This window comes from Tinamus guttatus, unplaced genomic scaffold (assembly GCF_059628265.1).
Source record: "Tinamus guttatus ecotype Peru unplaced genomic scaffold, ASM5962826v1 Tinamus_guttatus_pri_ptg000459l, whole genome shotgun sequence".
Lineage (NCBI taxonomy): Eukaryota > Metazoa > Chordata > Aves > Tinamiformes > Tinamidae > Tinamus > Tinamus guttatus.
The window spans coordinates 10,586,748-10,600,956 of record NW_028288993.1 but is presented as its reverse complement, the minus strand read 5'-3'; the positions used below and the strand labels follow the sequence as shown (position 1 = coordinate 10,600,956).

Sequence of the window (14,209 nt, the reverse complement as noted above, 5' to 3'; positions counted from 1 at the left end):
AGCAGCTGGAAAAATGCAAAGTGGACTAAGGTTCACTTGGCTGCAACGAGAGCACTGGGTCAAGTGAACTATTTTGTGTGCTTTTTTGTAGGCAGTGTGCACGATTTCCCTGCTCTGTTTCTATCTGTGAATAAACGAGGACAACAAGTAACTGCACGCCATTGACTCATAGCAATTAGAGCCTTGTTTTGGCAGGTAAATTTGTTTTAGTTGTCAGGTGGGATCGCACCACTGAGGCCGGGAAGGTGCAGGCGCGAGGTGGGAGGCAGCGCTGGCCCTCGCGCACGCTGCGCTCAGGGCCTTTCTGCTCTCTGCTTTACAAGAGCTAAATATCATTAGTGCAAACTCCTCATGATATCCTGGCAGGAAGCGCTAGATGAGATTGTGGCACTGCTGGCAAAGAGAAAGTGAGCTTAGAAGTCGATCTTAACCGTCTCTGCTGGAGCTCTGCCAGGCCAGGCAGGAAGAGATAAGTGTTAAAATGTGATGGGAATAGGGATAATCCATTGCTAGTTTACACATCCCTTTAATTAATGTTGCTGTGCGGCTGTTACAAGCCAAAGCCCTGGTTATCTGCTAAAACCCCAGTTTATTTTGCGTGTTTGGGAACAAACATGCAGGCTCCCAGCAGCTTTTTCAGGAGCTCTGGGCTCAGCCATGCCCCATATGCTCCCTTACTTGGACCCCGGGAAAGCTCTTAGTTCTATGCATAAAGCATTTGCAGCACCTGCTATTGGCATTAATGGCATCTTTGCATTAATATCATAGTTTGCATTATTGTGAAGCTGAGCGCTAGGGTGGCTTTGGAGATGCTGGTGGAAAGGGCAGCGTTGGGCGCGGAGGCTCCCGGGGCTCCTGCACCGGCTCTCACAGCAGCGGGACAAGGGGCCCCGCGGAGCCCCGGGCGCTTCAGCGTGGACGGGGCGCTCAGATCCGTCTCTCGCCCCAGTTCCAGGATGGGTGCGAGGAGGAGGATGCCGGTGGGACGAGGCACCGCATAGGAGCAGGTGATCGAGTAACCCGAGCAGTGCGGGAGTGAGCGGCCTCCTCGGCCGCAGCGGGGCCGCGCTGGGTCCCCGTTCACAGGGAGCCGCTCGTGACCGCCCGCCGGGGCCCGGGGGTGTCGCGGGGCTCCAGCTGCCCTGGGTGCGGTGGGGGGCGCCGCGGAGGGTACGGGGGGAGCGGCGGCGTTTTGGGGCGGATCGAGGCGAAAATAAATAAATAAATGGTGATGGGAGGAGGGGGGTGGGCAGGATGCGGCTGCCCGCGGGGAAACCTCCCCTTCCCCGGGGCGGAGCGGGGCTCCCTCCCTCCCTCCCTCCCGCTCCCTCCTTTTCCCTCCTTCTCCCTCCCGCGCCGCCGCCGCCGCCGGAGCGGAACCGAAAGCGAAGGCGGCGCCGGGCGGGCGCGCTCGGCCCCGCGGCGGCTCCGCGCCCGCAGCCCCAGGTCGGTGCGGAGGCGGCGCGGGGGGGAGCGGAGCGGAGCGGGGACAAAGCGGCGCCTCTGGGCCCGGATCCGCTGCGAGAGGCGGGGAGGGGGAGCGGCCTCTGCCCGCGGGGTCGGAGCGGGGGGATCGGAGGTTTCATTTCCACGAGCGGGAGCCGCGGGGCCCGGGGATGCTGCGGCCGCCGCCGCCCGCACGTGTCCCGGCCCCTGGGCCCGGGCTGGGGCTGCGGGGCTCGGGCCTCGGGGAGGCCTTTGGGCAGGTGCCACCAGGCCCCGGGGGCGGGCGGGCTCGGGGACTCGGCGAGCGGGGGGCTCTGGAGAGGGCGGAGAGGAGGGGTGGGCGCTGGGGACGCGGGGGGAGACGGGGCTGCGGGTTCGCCTGGGTGTGAGGAAGGGAGGGAGGATGTGGAGGTCCAGGGGGGAGCAGGGAGGAGATGGAGGCAGCGCCGGAGAAGGCCGAGATGAGGCCTCGGTGCCGGCCCCGGGGACGTCCTTCCCCGCATCCCAGCCCTGGCAGCGCGTCCTGAGCGGAGCGGCCACGTTGTGGGGCGGCCGCCTCATATGGGGACACAGGAGCCTCTGTGGGTCCTGCCTCGAGCTGGTGTCCCCAGCGCCGTTACCCCCCAGCGCCGTTACCCCCCAGCATCGTTACCCCCCAGCGCCGTTACCCCCCAGCACCGTTACCCCCCAGCATCGTTACCCCCCAGCGCCGTTACCCCCCAGCACCGTTATCCCCACAGCCCTGGTGCGACCCCATGGCCCGGCCGAGGCGACGGCGCCCTGAGCGTGCGGGCCGAGCAGGGCTCCTGCGGGGCTCGCGCTGCCTTTCGGGACACTCATTGTATGTGGCTTAGGCGGTATCAGGCACTATAGCTCAAAGCAAACAGTCTGTTTGGCTTCCTGGTACTATAGTGCTTTGTTTTTGATTTTTGCTTCTTTGTTGCTCTTCTAATTCTTTCCACGTTGCTTTGGACGGGCCGCATGAAAGACGAAGGTTTCCCCACTTGCCCCGGCATCCACTCCCGGTGCCGGGTTATTTCGGGTGCCCCCGGTTTCCAGGGAAGCTGCTGAGGGATTTTTTCCATCAAAAGTCAGGCCTGACTGGTGACTAAGAGCTCCATGGCGGGGCCTGGGCTGGCATCGATGCCCCCACGGCTGCTTTCCTTTTAATCCCGTTGCGGATTAGCGGCGAGGCCGATTGCCGGGATAATCCCACGGCGGCGGGAGCTGGGTGTGAGCGCCGGGGCCATGCGGCGCTCCCAAACGCTGGGCAGTTGCCTTGGCTTTTAAAACAGGAGGGTCTCGTGGCCAAAGTGCCTGTTCTCCCTGCACCATGACCAGGGCACACAGGTAACCCCAAAGCTGCGTTTCACCTCTTCGGCCTTGTTGCACCCCGGCTTTGGGTTTACTGCATCCTCTGTCTGCCGGTATCTTCGGCCATCCCCACATGCCCTCCAAGGGAGAGCCACACGTTGCTGCTGCTCAGGAGCTACCGTGCGAGCACTCAAGACTCGTAGCTGACTTCTGGCTTTCACTTGGTGCCAGTAGCTCTAAACAAAAGCATCTTGCTACAAAATCATGCATGTTGCGTGCACTAATGGGGAAAATAAAACCACCCCCTCCTCTTGTATCCTGCATGGAGGAGCAGGGCCTGGCTGGGCTGTCGCGGGGTTGCGGGTGCCTTCCCGCCTGCTCCAGTTCATCAGCCCCCATGGCATTTATTCCTGCGGAGCCGGGCGCGCTCCGCTCAGGAATCCCGGCCTCGTCCCGGCAGCCTCGCACATGCCCTGATCCTGGGCATTCGGGCTGCAAAACAGTGACGTTTCACCAACCTGTGTGAAAACCCCCATCCCTGGACGTCCCAGACGTTTTTTTTCCTCGGATGCGGGACAAGGGGCAGCCCCTTCTCCCCTTTGCCTTTGTGCACCCCCTTGCCCAGTGGGGATGCCGGTCCCTGCCGTCCCGCGGCGCTTCCTTTTTCGGAGCGGCTCCCAGTGCGCCCGGCGTCCGGGCTCGGGCCCCGCTGACGGGCAGTTATTTATATCCACTGGCGCCGGCAGCGAGCGGAGAGCGGCCCCGGCGCGGGCGAAGCCGCTCGCTCGTTGCAGCGCGTCCGGGCGCGCTCGTGCCGCCCCGCCGGGAGCCGCCAAGGACCCGCTGCGCCCCACGGCTCATTTTCCTTTTGATTTATTCTTTCCTTTCTAGTATTTTTCCTTTTTTCCCATTCTGGCCATGTGGTTTCTGTCCCGCCGGGGCAGAGCGGTAACGTGAAGGGAGCAGCAGCGCGAACGTCTCCACTCGCAGCTCTGCTTTGCAGCAGCCCCTGGCTGAGGCGCAGGAAGGGCACCAAAAAAAGCCCCTAAATAAGTGTTTTTTCCTGGGTGCTGGATCTGGGCCGCGTGTTGTGGGAGTTTTTTAATTTTTTCCCCTCTCTCTTTGGCACCGTGGCAACTTGTCAACCTAGAAATTAAAAATAAAATGGTGTCGCAGGAGGGAAGAGCAACAGCGGCTCCGCGGGCGGATGGGCCGGCTCAGTGATGCCCCAGTGCCACTTTGGGCCTTGTGTCTTCTTGAGCACGTGCAAGTCACGCCATGTCCATTGCTTTTCCCCTTCCTTGCCCCTACTGGACTTGATTCCCTCTTGCTCCCAAGGTTTGGGACGCTGACCTGATGCCAGGGCAGCTGGAGCCGCGGGATAACTCCATGCGGATGGTTTAGTGCAGGAGGAGGGAGTGACGCGGAGCCGCATCCCGGTGAGCAGTCCCCGGCAGCTCCGGTCCTCATCCTGCCCCGGAGGTGCCGCTCCGGGATGCAGCACCCCGTCGCGCAGGAGGTGCCGATCCCATTGGATGCACTTGCTTGGGAGGGTGTTTAATGTGTGAGCAAAGCAGCAGGATTTGGGGCGGTTTTCCAGCAGAACGGGGGCGACGGCGGTGCCGGGGAGGGGGCCATGGCTGTAGCGAACGGGCCGGGTCTCGGCGCGGGCGCTGACGGCGCTCTGTGTCCGCAGCCGCCCGCGCCCCATGGCGCAGCCCCGGAGCCCGGCCCGGCGCGCGCCGCCCAGCGCCCCGCGCGCCCCGGCGCCCGCGCGGCCCTGACGCCCCCGCCCCGGCCATGGAGGAGCCGCGCGCCCGGCCCGGCCTCGCGGGCCGCAAGCTGTCGCTGCAGGAGCGCCCGGCGCCCGCCCGCTCGCCCGGCGCCCGCGATGCCGCCGAGGCCGCCGCCGAGGCCGCCCCCGAGCGCTTCATTTACCCGTCGCTGCCCTACTCGCCCGTGACGTCCCCGCACGCGTCGCCGCGCCTGCCCCGCCGGCCCACCGTGGAGTCCAACCGCGTCTCCATCACCGGCTTGCAGGTGAGCGCCGGCTCCGCGCCCGCGCGCCGCTCTCCCCAGCGGTGTGGCTTTTCGCTTGCTTTCCATTATTATTCTTTTGCACAATATTTAAATCTTTTGGGGAGCATCTTTGCAGCAAGGAGCTTGGCATGAGTGGGGCTCGGGGCGGCTGGGCATCCCCATCCCCTGGGGTCTGCATCCAAAGCCGTGGGTGTGAGTCGGGGCCTGTCCCTGGGCCCTTTACCACCGAGATTTAGAGGCTTTTTTCCTCACATTTTTTCCTTTTTTTTTAAAAGGAGACAGTGCTGAGATTTAAAGCAAATCTTACATGGCCTGTCCCCAGCCTGCCCACGCTTGGTGCTCTTGTTCCAGACCCGCAGGCAACCTTGCCTGCCCTAACCTTAATGCCAGTCATGAGTGACCCGGGGCTGTTGCTTACCACTAATGAAGTCAAAGGAGCCTTGGCTGGCGCTGGGCCGGTCCCCGCTGCCGCAGTCACGGTTTTGTCCCCGCTTTTGCGGGCTCTGGTGCTGCTGTTGCCCTCCCTGTTGGCATCTGTGTCCCGTGGGGCTGTTGCTGCCGTGGGCTGCCAATACCTCCTGGGTTGCGAGTCAAGCGAGCGCGGGCGCTGGCGGGTCTGGCCTCCCCGCTCACCCTGCGCTTGCCCCCTCGCAGGACTGTGTGCAGCTCAACCAGTACAAGCTCAAGGACGAGATCGGCAAGGTGAGCGCCGGCCGGCCGGGGACGCGCTCGTGCCCGCGACGCTCGTGCCCGCGCGGGCAGCCCGTGGTTCACGCCTCTCCCGCAGGGCTCCTACGGCGTGGTGAAGCTGGCCTACAACGAGGATGACAACACCTACTATGTGAGCGCCGCGGAGCGGGGCTGCGCGCTGCCGTGGCAGCCGGCTCCTGCCCAGCCGCTCACGGCGCCCGCGCTCCCTTGCAGGCAATGAAGGTGCTCTCCAAGAAGAAGCTGATGCGGCAAGCGGGCTTCCCCCGTAAGTGTCACTGGGGGTGTTTGCTTGACGGCCTCTCCCCTGCCTGTTCCCAGTGCTGTTCCCTCCCGAGGAGGATGTGGGTGCTTTCCTTGGTGGGCAGGAGCGGCGCGCGGCACCTCCGCGCCGTTCCCAGCTCCGGTCGCTCCGGCTCCGCCGCCTCTCGCGCGGGCGTCTGAACCGCCTCCCGCTGCCCTCTCGCGCAGGCCGCCCGCCGCCCCGAGGCGCCAAGGCCGCCCCCGAAGGCTGCGTGCAGCCCAAGGGGCCCATCGAGCAGGTCTACCAGGAGATCGCCATCCTCAAGAAGCTGGATCACCCCAACGTGGTGAAGCTGGTGGAGGTGAGCAGGGCCCCGGGGCGGCCGCCGGGGAGGCTCGGCCTCCAGGCGGGATCACCTCCCTCCGGACGCGTGGGGATTTTGTAAGGGAGCCTCCTGTTCAGCACAGCGGAGCCTCGCGCTGGCAGCGGCATCTTGGCTCCAGAAGGTTTTGCAGGTCCTGCATCTTGGACACATGGGTTTTTTCCCCCTTTTTTGAAATAGTCTTTTTTTTCCCCCTTCCCTCCACCCAAAAGATAGAGCTTTTTCTTCACTGAAAGAGAAATATTCCGCTTCCTTTGAAGAACCAGAAAAGCTCAGATCAATTTGGGGAAGGAAATGATGTCCCCATGGTGTCTGCAGAGGGGCAAAAGCACAGGGGCTTGTCGGGGGGGACGAGAGCAGGTCAGCCCTGGGGTCCCCCACATTGCTCAGACCTGGCGGGTACAAAGCCACGTCTCAGTGGCAAGGACGTCCTTTTTGGAGGGGTTTTGTTGCATCTCCTTGTTGCTTGTGGCAGGTGCTGGATGATCCTGGCGAGGACCACCTGTACATGGGTAAGCGAGCCGCCCCGGCTGGGCATTTTCCTTGGCTTTGCAAATAAATCATGGCTTAGTTTTCCCAAGCGCAGATCAGCTCCTCCCCAAGTGTCTGTATTTGAAGTCACCTTAGGCACTTTCAAGCCTGAGCTTGCCACATGCATGGCTATCTTAGCTGGAGGCAGCAGCATCCCAAACCGCTTGTGCCAGGCACGAGATAGCACCTCCTGTCCATCAATGCACTAGTTTCTTAATTTAGCCATAAAAGCAACGGCTTGTGTGCTGGGACGTGGCTTTTGTGGGAGCTCAAACACATTGAATGTTAATCACATTTCCTTTTCATTTCAGTGTTTGAACTCGTGAAGCAAGGGTAAGTACTGCCAGCTCCAGCCCCTTAAAGTGAAGCAGATTTGTACGTAGCAGATCTCCATCACCTGAAGCCAAACTCAAAGATAATTTTTGCTTTTTTGAGAATTTCTCTCCCCCGTCGTTTGCCCGGGTGCAGACGGTGCCGCGTGCCCGGGGCTGAGCGTCTCTCCCCTGCTGCCTTTGCAGACCCGTGATGGAAATCCCCACCCTGAAACCTCTCACCGAAGACAAGGCTCGCTTCTACTTCCAGGATCTCATCAAGGGCATTGAATACTGTGAGTGTGGGGATCGGGGGGATCCGCGCGGCGCTCCGGCAGCGCCGTGCGCGCGGCTGAGCCCCGCCGCTGCCCTGCTGGCAGTGCACTACCAGAAGATCATCCACCGGGACATTAAACCCTCCAACCTCCTCGTCGGGGAAGACGGGCATGTCAAGATCGCCGACTTTGGCGTGAGCAACGAGTTCAAGGGTGCGGACGCCCTCCTCACCAACACAGTGGGCACGCCGGCGTTCATGGCGCCCGAGACGCTCTCGGAAACCCGGAAAATCTTCTCTGGGAAGGTATCAAGCTGCAGCGTGGGGATTGGGGAATAATCTTTGCTTGCACAGGCTCAGTCTCCCGTTCCCGACCTCACTGGGCTTCCTTCTTCCTTCTCCCCGCAGGCTCTGGACGTGTGGGCCATGGGCATCACGCTCTACTGCTTCGTGTTCGGGCAGGTAACGGGCGCTCGCTTGGCTGCGGCTGCGCCGCGAGCTGCCGCCCGCCCTCCTTAACAGCCGCTGCTGCTCTCACTCTTGGCTACTAGTGCCCTTTTATGGATGAGAGGATCCTGAGTTTGCACAATAAAATCAAGACCCAGACCTTGGAGTTCCCAGACCAGTAAGCACTGAAAGAATTCTGTCCGGGGGGGGGATTCATCCAGGCAGGCTGGGGAGCGCCACATGGGCTGGCAACCTCCCCACAACTCTTCTCTGCACTCTTGTTCCTTCCCCAAGGCCAGAAGTTACAGACTTCTTGAAGGACTTGATTACACGGATGCTGGATAAAAACCCCGAATCGAGGATTTCGGTCCCAGAAATCAAGGTACTGGCGCGGCGCGCCGGCGTTAGCCACGGCTCTGGCTCGTCGCGTTCCCCTCGCTCGGCTTGCTCGGGAGTCGCTGCGATCCCCGCAGGTTTAGGTGCTCCCTCCTGGCCCGGCCCCGCGGGTAAGTCCCGGCTCCTTCCCCTGTCCTGGACCTTCTCGGCTTTGGGACCTTTGGTGCCTACAGAAGCACGAGGCGGAAGGAAACTCCCTGAGCACAGTATTTCCTCTGCTACCAGGAAAGTACTGTGCAACAGCCTTTCGCAGGAGATTTCGGGTGCTCTGCCCCTGCCGGACCCTGGAAGGGGCGAGAAGCTGAGAAAATGGAGACAAAGGTAGGGGGAAAGGATGGCGGGGGACTTGCTGATCCTTTTGCCTCCCTCCTGCCGATGGCCAAGGACTCCAGGTTGTGCGGACCCGTCCCTCCCGGCCGAGGCTAGGGCTCGCTGCCTCCCACGTGCCACCGGACCGCGAACGGACCGACCGCTTCATCCAGGGGGGCTCCTGCTTCCCTCCTGGCACCGGGGAGGGTCCGGAGGGGCCCGGCGCTCCAGCACCGCCGCGCTCCCCGGCTTTGGCGAGGCCGTGCTGCGCTCGCCGCCGCGCTGGTCTGGTTTTAATTACGAAAAAGAGGAAATCGTCCCTGACAGGGCTGTGTTATTAATTGAAGTTGCACCCCTGGGCCACCAAGAACGGCGCGGAGCTGCTGCCCACGGAGGACGAGAACTGCACGCTGGTGGAGGTGACGGAGGAGGAGGTGGAGAACTCAGTCAAGCACATCCCCAGCCTGGCCACCGTGGTGAGCGCCGGGCAGCGAGGGGCTTGCGGGGACGGGCACAGAGGGCTCCTGCATATTTCCAACATTTGGAAACCTCTGGAGCAGAGGTGGTTCCCAGTTCCCAGGCTCTGTTCATTTGCCCTTGGGAAGGTCTCCCTCCAGGGCATCTCAGGCAACTGCAAACATGCAGTTGCAGAACACAGTAATTGGCAAAAAATGCTTCTCGGGGAGAAAACCTGCCCACACTTCATTTTGTTCTGCTGCCCACCTCTCCTGTCTAATGTGACGGCATCTGCATGTTCAGCTGCTGCATTTGGGGTTTTCAGATGATGACAGAGGCTTCTGTATTAGCCTATTTTGTTTTCTTTTTCCCAAAGGAAACTTTCCCATGTTTTCAGTAGTATCCCACGTTAGCCAGGAATCAGGTTTAGATTTTGTTGCCCTTGAGGAAAAGGGGGTATCGGGTGAGCAGTCACCCCTGCCAACCACCAGCCTGTTCTTGCAGATCCTGGTTAAAACGATGATCAGGAAGAGGTCGTTCGGGAACCCCTTCGAGGGCAGCAAGCGGGAGGAGCGGTCACTGTCCGCGCCGGGGAACCTGCTGCCGTAAGTGTCCCCGTTACGGTCGCTCTTCTCGCGGTCTTGGCCGCTGCTGGGCCCCCACCAGTGTTTCCTGTGCTCTTGGCTTCTTCTCCCTTGGCCTCCCTGGGTTGCAGCAGGCTCTGCAGGTTGGAGGTACTGGAGGATGATGCAGTTTTGCCAGCCTGGCAAATCAGCCTGTGTCACTTCTGTGGTGAAGCTCGGAGCAAAGACTCCCCGCTGGGTTCTAGTTTCTGCCGCTGCCTTGCAGAGAGTGGGATGGAAATTGCTTGAATGGTTTCCTTCCCCAACACTTTTAGTTCCCCTCAGGAGTCAAAACATTTGCCGGGTCCCTGTCCATCCAGGGCCTGTGCACTGTGCTGCAAGCAACACTCAGGGAAAGGGCTGCTGCTGGCTTCTGCTGCTGGCTCTCTTGCCTGCTTAGCAGCATGTTTATTTTATTAAAATGCCCCCATCACAAGCTGAATTTGATCAACTTGGGTAGCTCAGCTGGACAGCACATTGGATCCTTGTCTTCTCCATGGCCAAAGCTTTAGTCTGTCCTAAAAAGCAAACAACTAAATCCTCCCAAATCCCCTCAAAGAGTGGATTTATACAAGGTATTTTCCCCATGGATGTTCACTGCGTTTAACGCATGTCTGTGCAGAGGGATTGAAGAAGACTTTAGGAAATCCAAAATTAGACTCATTTTCAGAGTTACTAAGCCAAGGTTAGGTGGTATCTTGGCCTTTGGTAGCTCACCTTGCCCAGGGGCAACTTGTCCTCAATGCACATGACTCCTGCTGCCTTCAGATTGTACTTGCAACCTGGGACTGCTTCCAAAATACACGATGGGGGTTGATTTACCTGTTTTCTCATCCATGTTCTGGACTGGAGCCCACAGTCTGACTGTGTGTTACTCTCCTGGACAGAGAAGATTACTGTTCTGGAGAGGGATCATGCTGTTAATCAAACTGAAGTTAGCCAGTTCCCTTGACCCCTTCCCAGCCTCTCCAGTGCTGCAACCTCCAGAGAGGCTCTTTCTTGTGCATTAGCCTGATATCTGGAGTTATCCTTGTGCTCTGATTTCTCCCCAGTCTGTGCTGTCATTACTGTTTAGTACTGTGGGGCTTGAAGGATCAAGATTGCACATCCCAGCTAACTCTACTTGGTGTTCGGCCCTTTGCTCTGCCACGGCTCATAAAAATACTGTGTTGGGAACCCAAGTACAGCGTTCTGCTCTGTCCCTCCTCCCCGCGGCCCAGGCAAAGAATGGCTGGAAAGGAGACTGAAATGTTTTGTTTCCTCCTAAAGCAGGAAGCAAGGCAGTGAAGATCACCTGAAATGCAACGACCTGCCTAACGTGGGTGAGGACGAAGCTCTCTCGTGAGCGGCGCCGTCGGGTTCTGTTGAGCAGCGTGGTCGGGGCCGCGTGCCCGGCGTGCGGCCGAGGATGCCGGCGGCTAACAGAGCCTACAGCAAACGCAGCATGACGAGGCGCTATTTCCGTGCAGTGCTGGATGTAGAGCTTACGTAGCAGCATGTTGTAAGACATCCGACTACAGCACTTGTCATAAACATTGACCATCTCCGACCGCTTGGACTGCTGACTTGTGGTGGGAAAGGCGCTGGCGGAGACGCGACAGGTGAGCTGGCGTGTAGAGCAGCAACAGAGCTTTGCAAAAAAGACAAAAGCAGACAAACAAGGTGCGGTTGAGACTGCTTTTACGTGGTTTTAATGCCAAATAATTTATAGGGACTCTTGCCAGTGTCCCAAGGGGATTTCATGCCTACCTTATACTCTGTGGGCATACACACACATGTGAAGCTTTTGCAAAGTGGCATACACAACAGTAAAACTACACTTATGCACTTTGAGAGTTCACGACCTACCGGAAATGTTGCATCTTTTCTCGTTGTTCTGTTTTGTTTTGAATCAACACATTTTTAACTGCATGGGAACAAGGCAAAAAAAAAAAAAAAAGAAAAAAAAAAGGCACCTCTTCAGCTTTTTAAAGAATGCCTACCTTTGTGAGCCACCTTGTATTCAATAGCATCTTTGGGACGTTCAGAAAGTAATGCTAGTTACAGTGTTAGAGGATGCTACTTTTCTAAGGTCTTGATGTTGGTAAGACTAGAGATTCACAAGTTAAGTATTCAGTGTACAAAAGGAAAAGGTATTTAAGGGCTTAAGTTCAGTCTGAACTTTTTTTGCTGCAGGCATGTGAGTGAACGGGGGTATTTAACTGAATGCTTGACTGAACAGCAGAGGAAGCACTAACAAAAGTTTGTTTCTAAATCTTGTACTTGATCTAGATACATATATTGTTAAATATAAAATTCAGGGTAAAATCCTTCACTTCCATGTACATTACATGGTTTACTGCAATTAAAAATAATACAATACTTATGCTATTTTTAAAGTATAGATTTAGAGCTTGCTTAGAATTTAAGATCTTGACGAATTATGTAGATAAGCTACTAATTTTCAAAGAAACTTTTCTTTTCCAGACTCTTAATTTGTATTTTTTGGGGGCCAACACTAGGTATTTTTTGCAAGTTCGTTACCAGTAGTTTGTGAATGCCTGTGGATCAAGGGCTTGCTAGCTGAGCTTGATAAATTAAGTGTATACCTAATACATGGCTTGTTTCTTATGAAGAACTGAAGAACTCTTTCACCTTCAGTCAGATTACTCTGATTAATTTGTGGTGCTTGTAAAACCTCAGTGACACATGTCAGGATAGACTCTGGCTTCAAAACTTGTGTGGAAGATGCAGTCAGTGCAGTTGTGGCTGGAGGGAAGGAAAAGGTCTGGCTGCTTCTCTCAGTCCTGCCACTGATTTGGTTAAGAAATGCACAGGTGCCTGCACAAACTGGCCATGTTCAGGAGGTCCCCCTGTGTTTTCTGATCGCAGAAAGCAACGCTTCCCCTAGATTTCATTTTATTGCCAAAAAAAATCATACTGCTAGCCATTCCCCAAAGCCTGAGATGACAGCTTCTGCAGAGGCTTGTGGTTTAGGGGCAGTACTACAGAGTTTGAAGCCAGGAAGCACACAGTTTTCCTCCCAGTTTGGTCTGAGGCTATGCCAAAGCTCTGCACCTTCACATGCAGGTAACGCATGTCAGCACTGCAACTGCTGCAAACTTCCCCAACCCACCCCCTAAAAGAGGGCTCTTTGTTGTGGTGATTTTATTGTGTGTGATTTCAATCAAACAACTGATTGAAAATGCTCAGTTTGGTTCTGTAGCCTTGTAAATGGACTTGTTCTGGTGGTGGGAAATCTGGCTGCTTATAGCCATTGCAAAGTAATGTGTGTGGCATGTTTTTGTTAAAAGTGAGCTGTAGAGATGCTTAGTGCTGAATATTTCATTTTTTTTGTGATTTGGCAAGTGCCTAGCGAGATACTTTAAACTTGGCAAACAGGCTTGCTAGGTACAATGCAGCTTCTAAATAAAATAACCTATCCCAGTTCCTGAATGCCCAGCCACAGGAATACTGGGCATCATCTTACAGCATGGATCAGTGCCCTAAGGCCAGGGTGGAGGCCTTGGTTAGAAGCATCTGTAAGCTCAGCACTTCCTTAAACTCACCTCAAAATGACTGTCTGTTAGCGTCAGCTCCAGTAAGGCTGCAGCCAAATGCACATTTCTGATTGAAATTTGATGTAGATTTCCTTGCTCATTAATTCTGTTGAAAGTATAAACCCTTGGATGTGTGAGAAAGATCTCTTATCTAAATGCATGACCTGTTAGAGAAGCTGTACTGTATATACAAATCTGCTCTGTTCTGTATCTGTTGTTTAGTAGTCAAGGGGTTTTGTTTTTGTTTTCCCCTTAGAGTAAACATTTTGCTTGTGCCTTGAAACTGGGTTACAGCTTGATTTTCCCCAATTCCCTTCCTTTTAAGCAAGACCAGTGCTGACTGACTGGTTGCTGCTGGATACTCAGCCTTTTTGGCTCTGAAAGCACACGGGAAAGTGCTAAGGGGAAACCAGGCCTCCTGAGTAGTTTTTCTTGGTGGACCCCCTGTTACCTATCAGGCAATTGATCTATTTCTTTTCTAAGGTCCTGAAACTATTGTTGATTTTTATACTGTTTTGTTTAATGACCGAGGCTTGTGTTTCATTCCTACCCCTTTATTATGCATTTAACTTTATCAGGTGTATCAAGTTTAAATACTGTGTATTTATCACTTTTAAATTATATTACCTAAGGAAACAAAAATAGGTGTGTTTTTTTTTTCCATACAGCTGTTCAAGCTTCTCTGTACAAGTTGAAATAAACAACATACAACCAAACCCAGAGTTAGTCTATCAAGTGGAGCCGTTATCTTGTTTTACCTGTCTGAAGCAAGCTCTAGGTGTTTGCTTTTTGGAAGGGGAGGAGGGGTTTGACATTGTGTAATTGAAACTGAGCCAGTTACACTCACTGCAGAGCTCACTCCTGGAGCAGCACTGCTCCGAGTTGTTACTCTCAGCTTAGTGCTCAGCAGTGCTGGGCAGATGGTATCAAGATAGAGAATGAGACAAAACTGCTCCGTGGCATCAGGTGATGCTGCAGGACACCCCTTGCACTGCTGGGGAAGGCAGCAAGATGTCCAAGGTCTAGAATAACTTCCAGAACTGTAATATTAGAAAAGATTCAGAGAAAGGAAGAGCTGTTCTTTGCATGGCAGTGCTCTTGCCAGGGCAGCTTGAGAGTGCCCTGAAGGTAGCACTCAACAAATGCACTTAAGTCAAATGGAGCAAGTGCACTAGTAAGAGATGTTGCT

General features: G+C 56.2%; 1 protein-coding gene and 1 long non-coding RNA gene across 2 annotated transcripts; both read left to right on the top strand.

Annotated features, from left to right (window-relative positions):
• The first annotated feature begins 4,560 nt into the window (after positions 1–4,560).
• On the top strand, positions 4,561–10,840 carry CAMKK2 (calcium/calmodulin dependent protein kinase kinase 2). Its single transcript, XM_088532238.1, has 16 exons — positions 4,561–4,800; positions 5,455–5,502; positions 5,588–5,641; positions 5,725–5,776; positions 5,980–6,113; positions 6,610–6,646; positions 6,977–6,998; positions 7,184–7,272; positions 7,357–7,556; positions 7,659–7,712; positions 7,802–7,875; positions 7,992–8,079; positions 8,319–8,414; positions 8,750–8,878; positions 9,363–9,463; positions 10,754–10,840. Exons 1-16 carry the CDS (start codon positions 4,561–4,563, stop codon positions 10,824–10,826), a joined length of 1,491 nt encoding a protein of 496 aa, XP_088388364.1. The 3' UTR covers positions 10,827–10,840.
• A 69-nt stretch (positions 10,841–10,909) lies between these two features.
• Positions 10,910–13,736, top strand: LOC148593118 (uncharacterized). The gene is made up of 2 exons (XR_015913818.1): positions 10,910–12,264; positions 12,434–13,736. It is a non-coding gene; the product is annotated as an uncharacterized LOC148593118 (long non-coding RNA).
• Positions 13,737–14,209: the final 473 nt, after the last annotated feature.

What these genes read in the sequence shown, in the direction of transcription:
- CAMKK2 (XM_088532238.1), top strand. Translation starts at nt 4,561, where the DNA reads ATGGAGGAGCCGCGCGCCCGGCCCGGCCTCGCGGGCCGCAAGCTGTCG. An exon ending in TCTCCATCACCGGCTTGCAG is followed by an intron (nt 4,801 to 5,454) that starts GTGAGCGCCGGC and finishes GCCCCCTCGCAG; the next exon opens with GACTGTGTGCAGCTCAACCA. An exon ending in ACGTGGTGAAGCTGGTGGAG is followed by an intron (nt 6,114 to 6,609) that starts GTGAGCAGGGCC and finishes TGCTTGTGGCAG; the next exon opens with GTGCTGGATGATCCTGGCGA.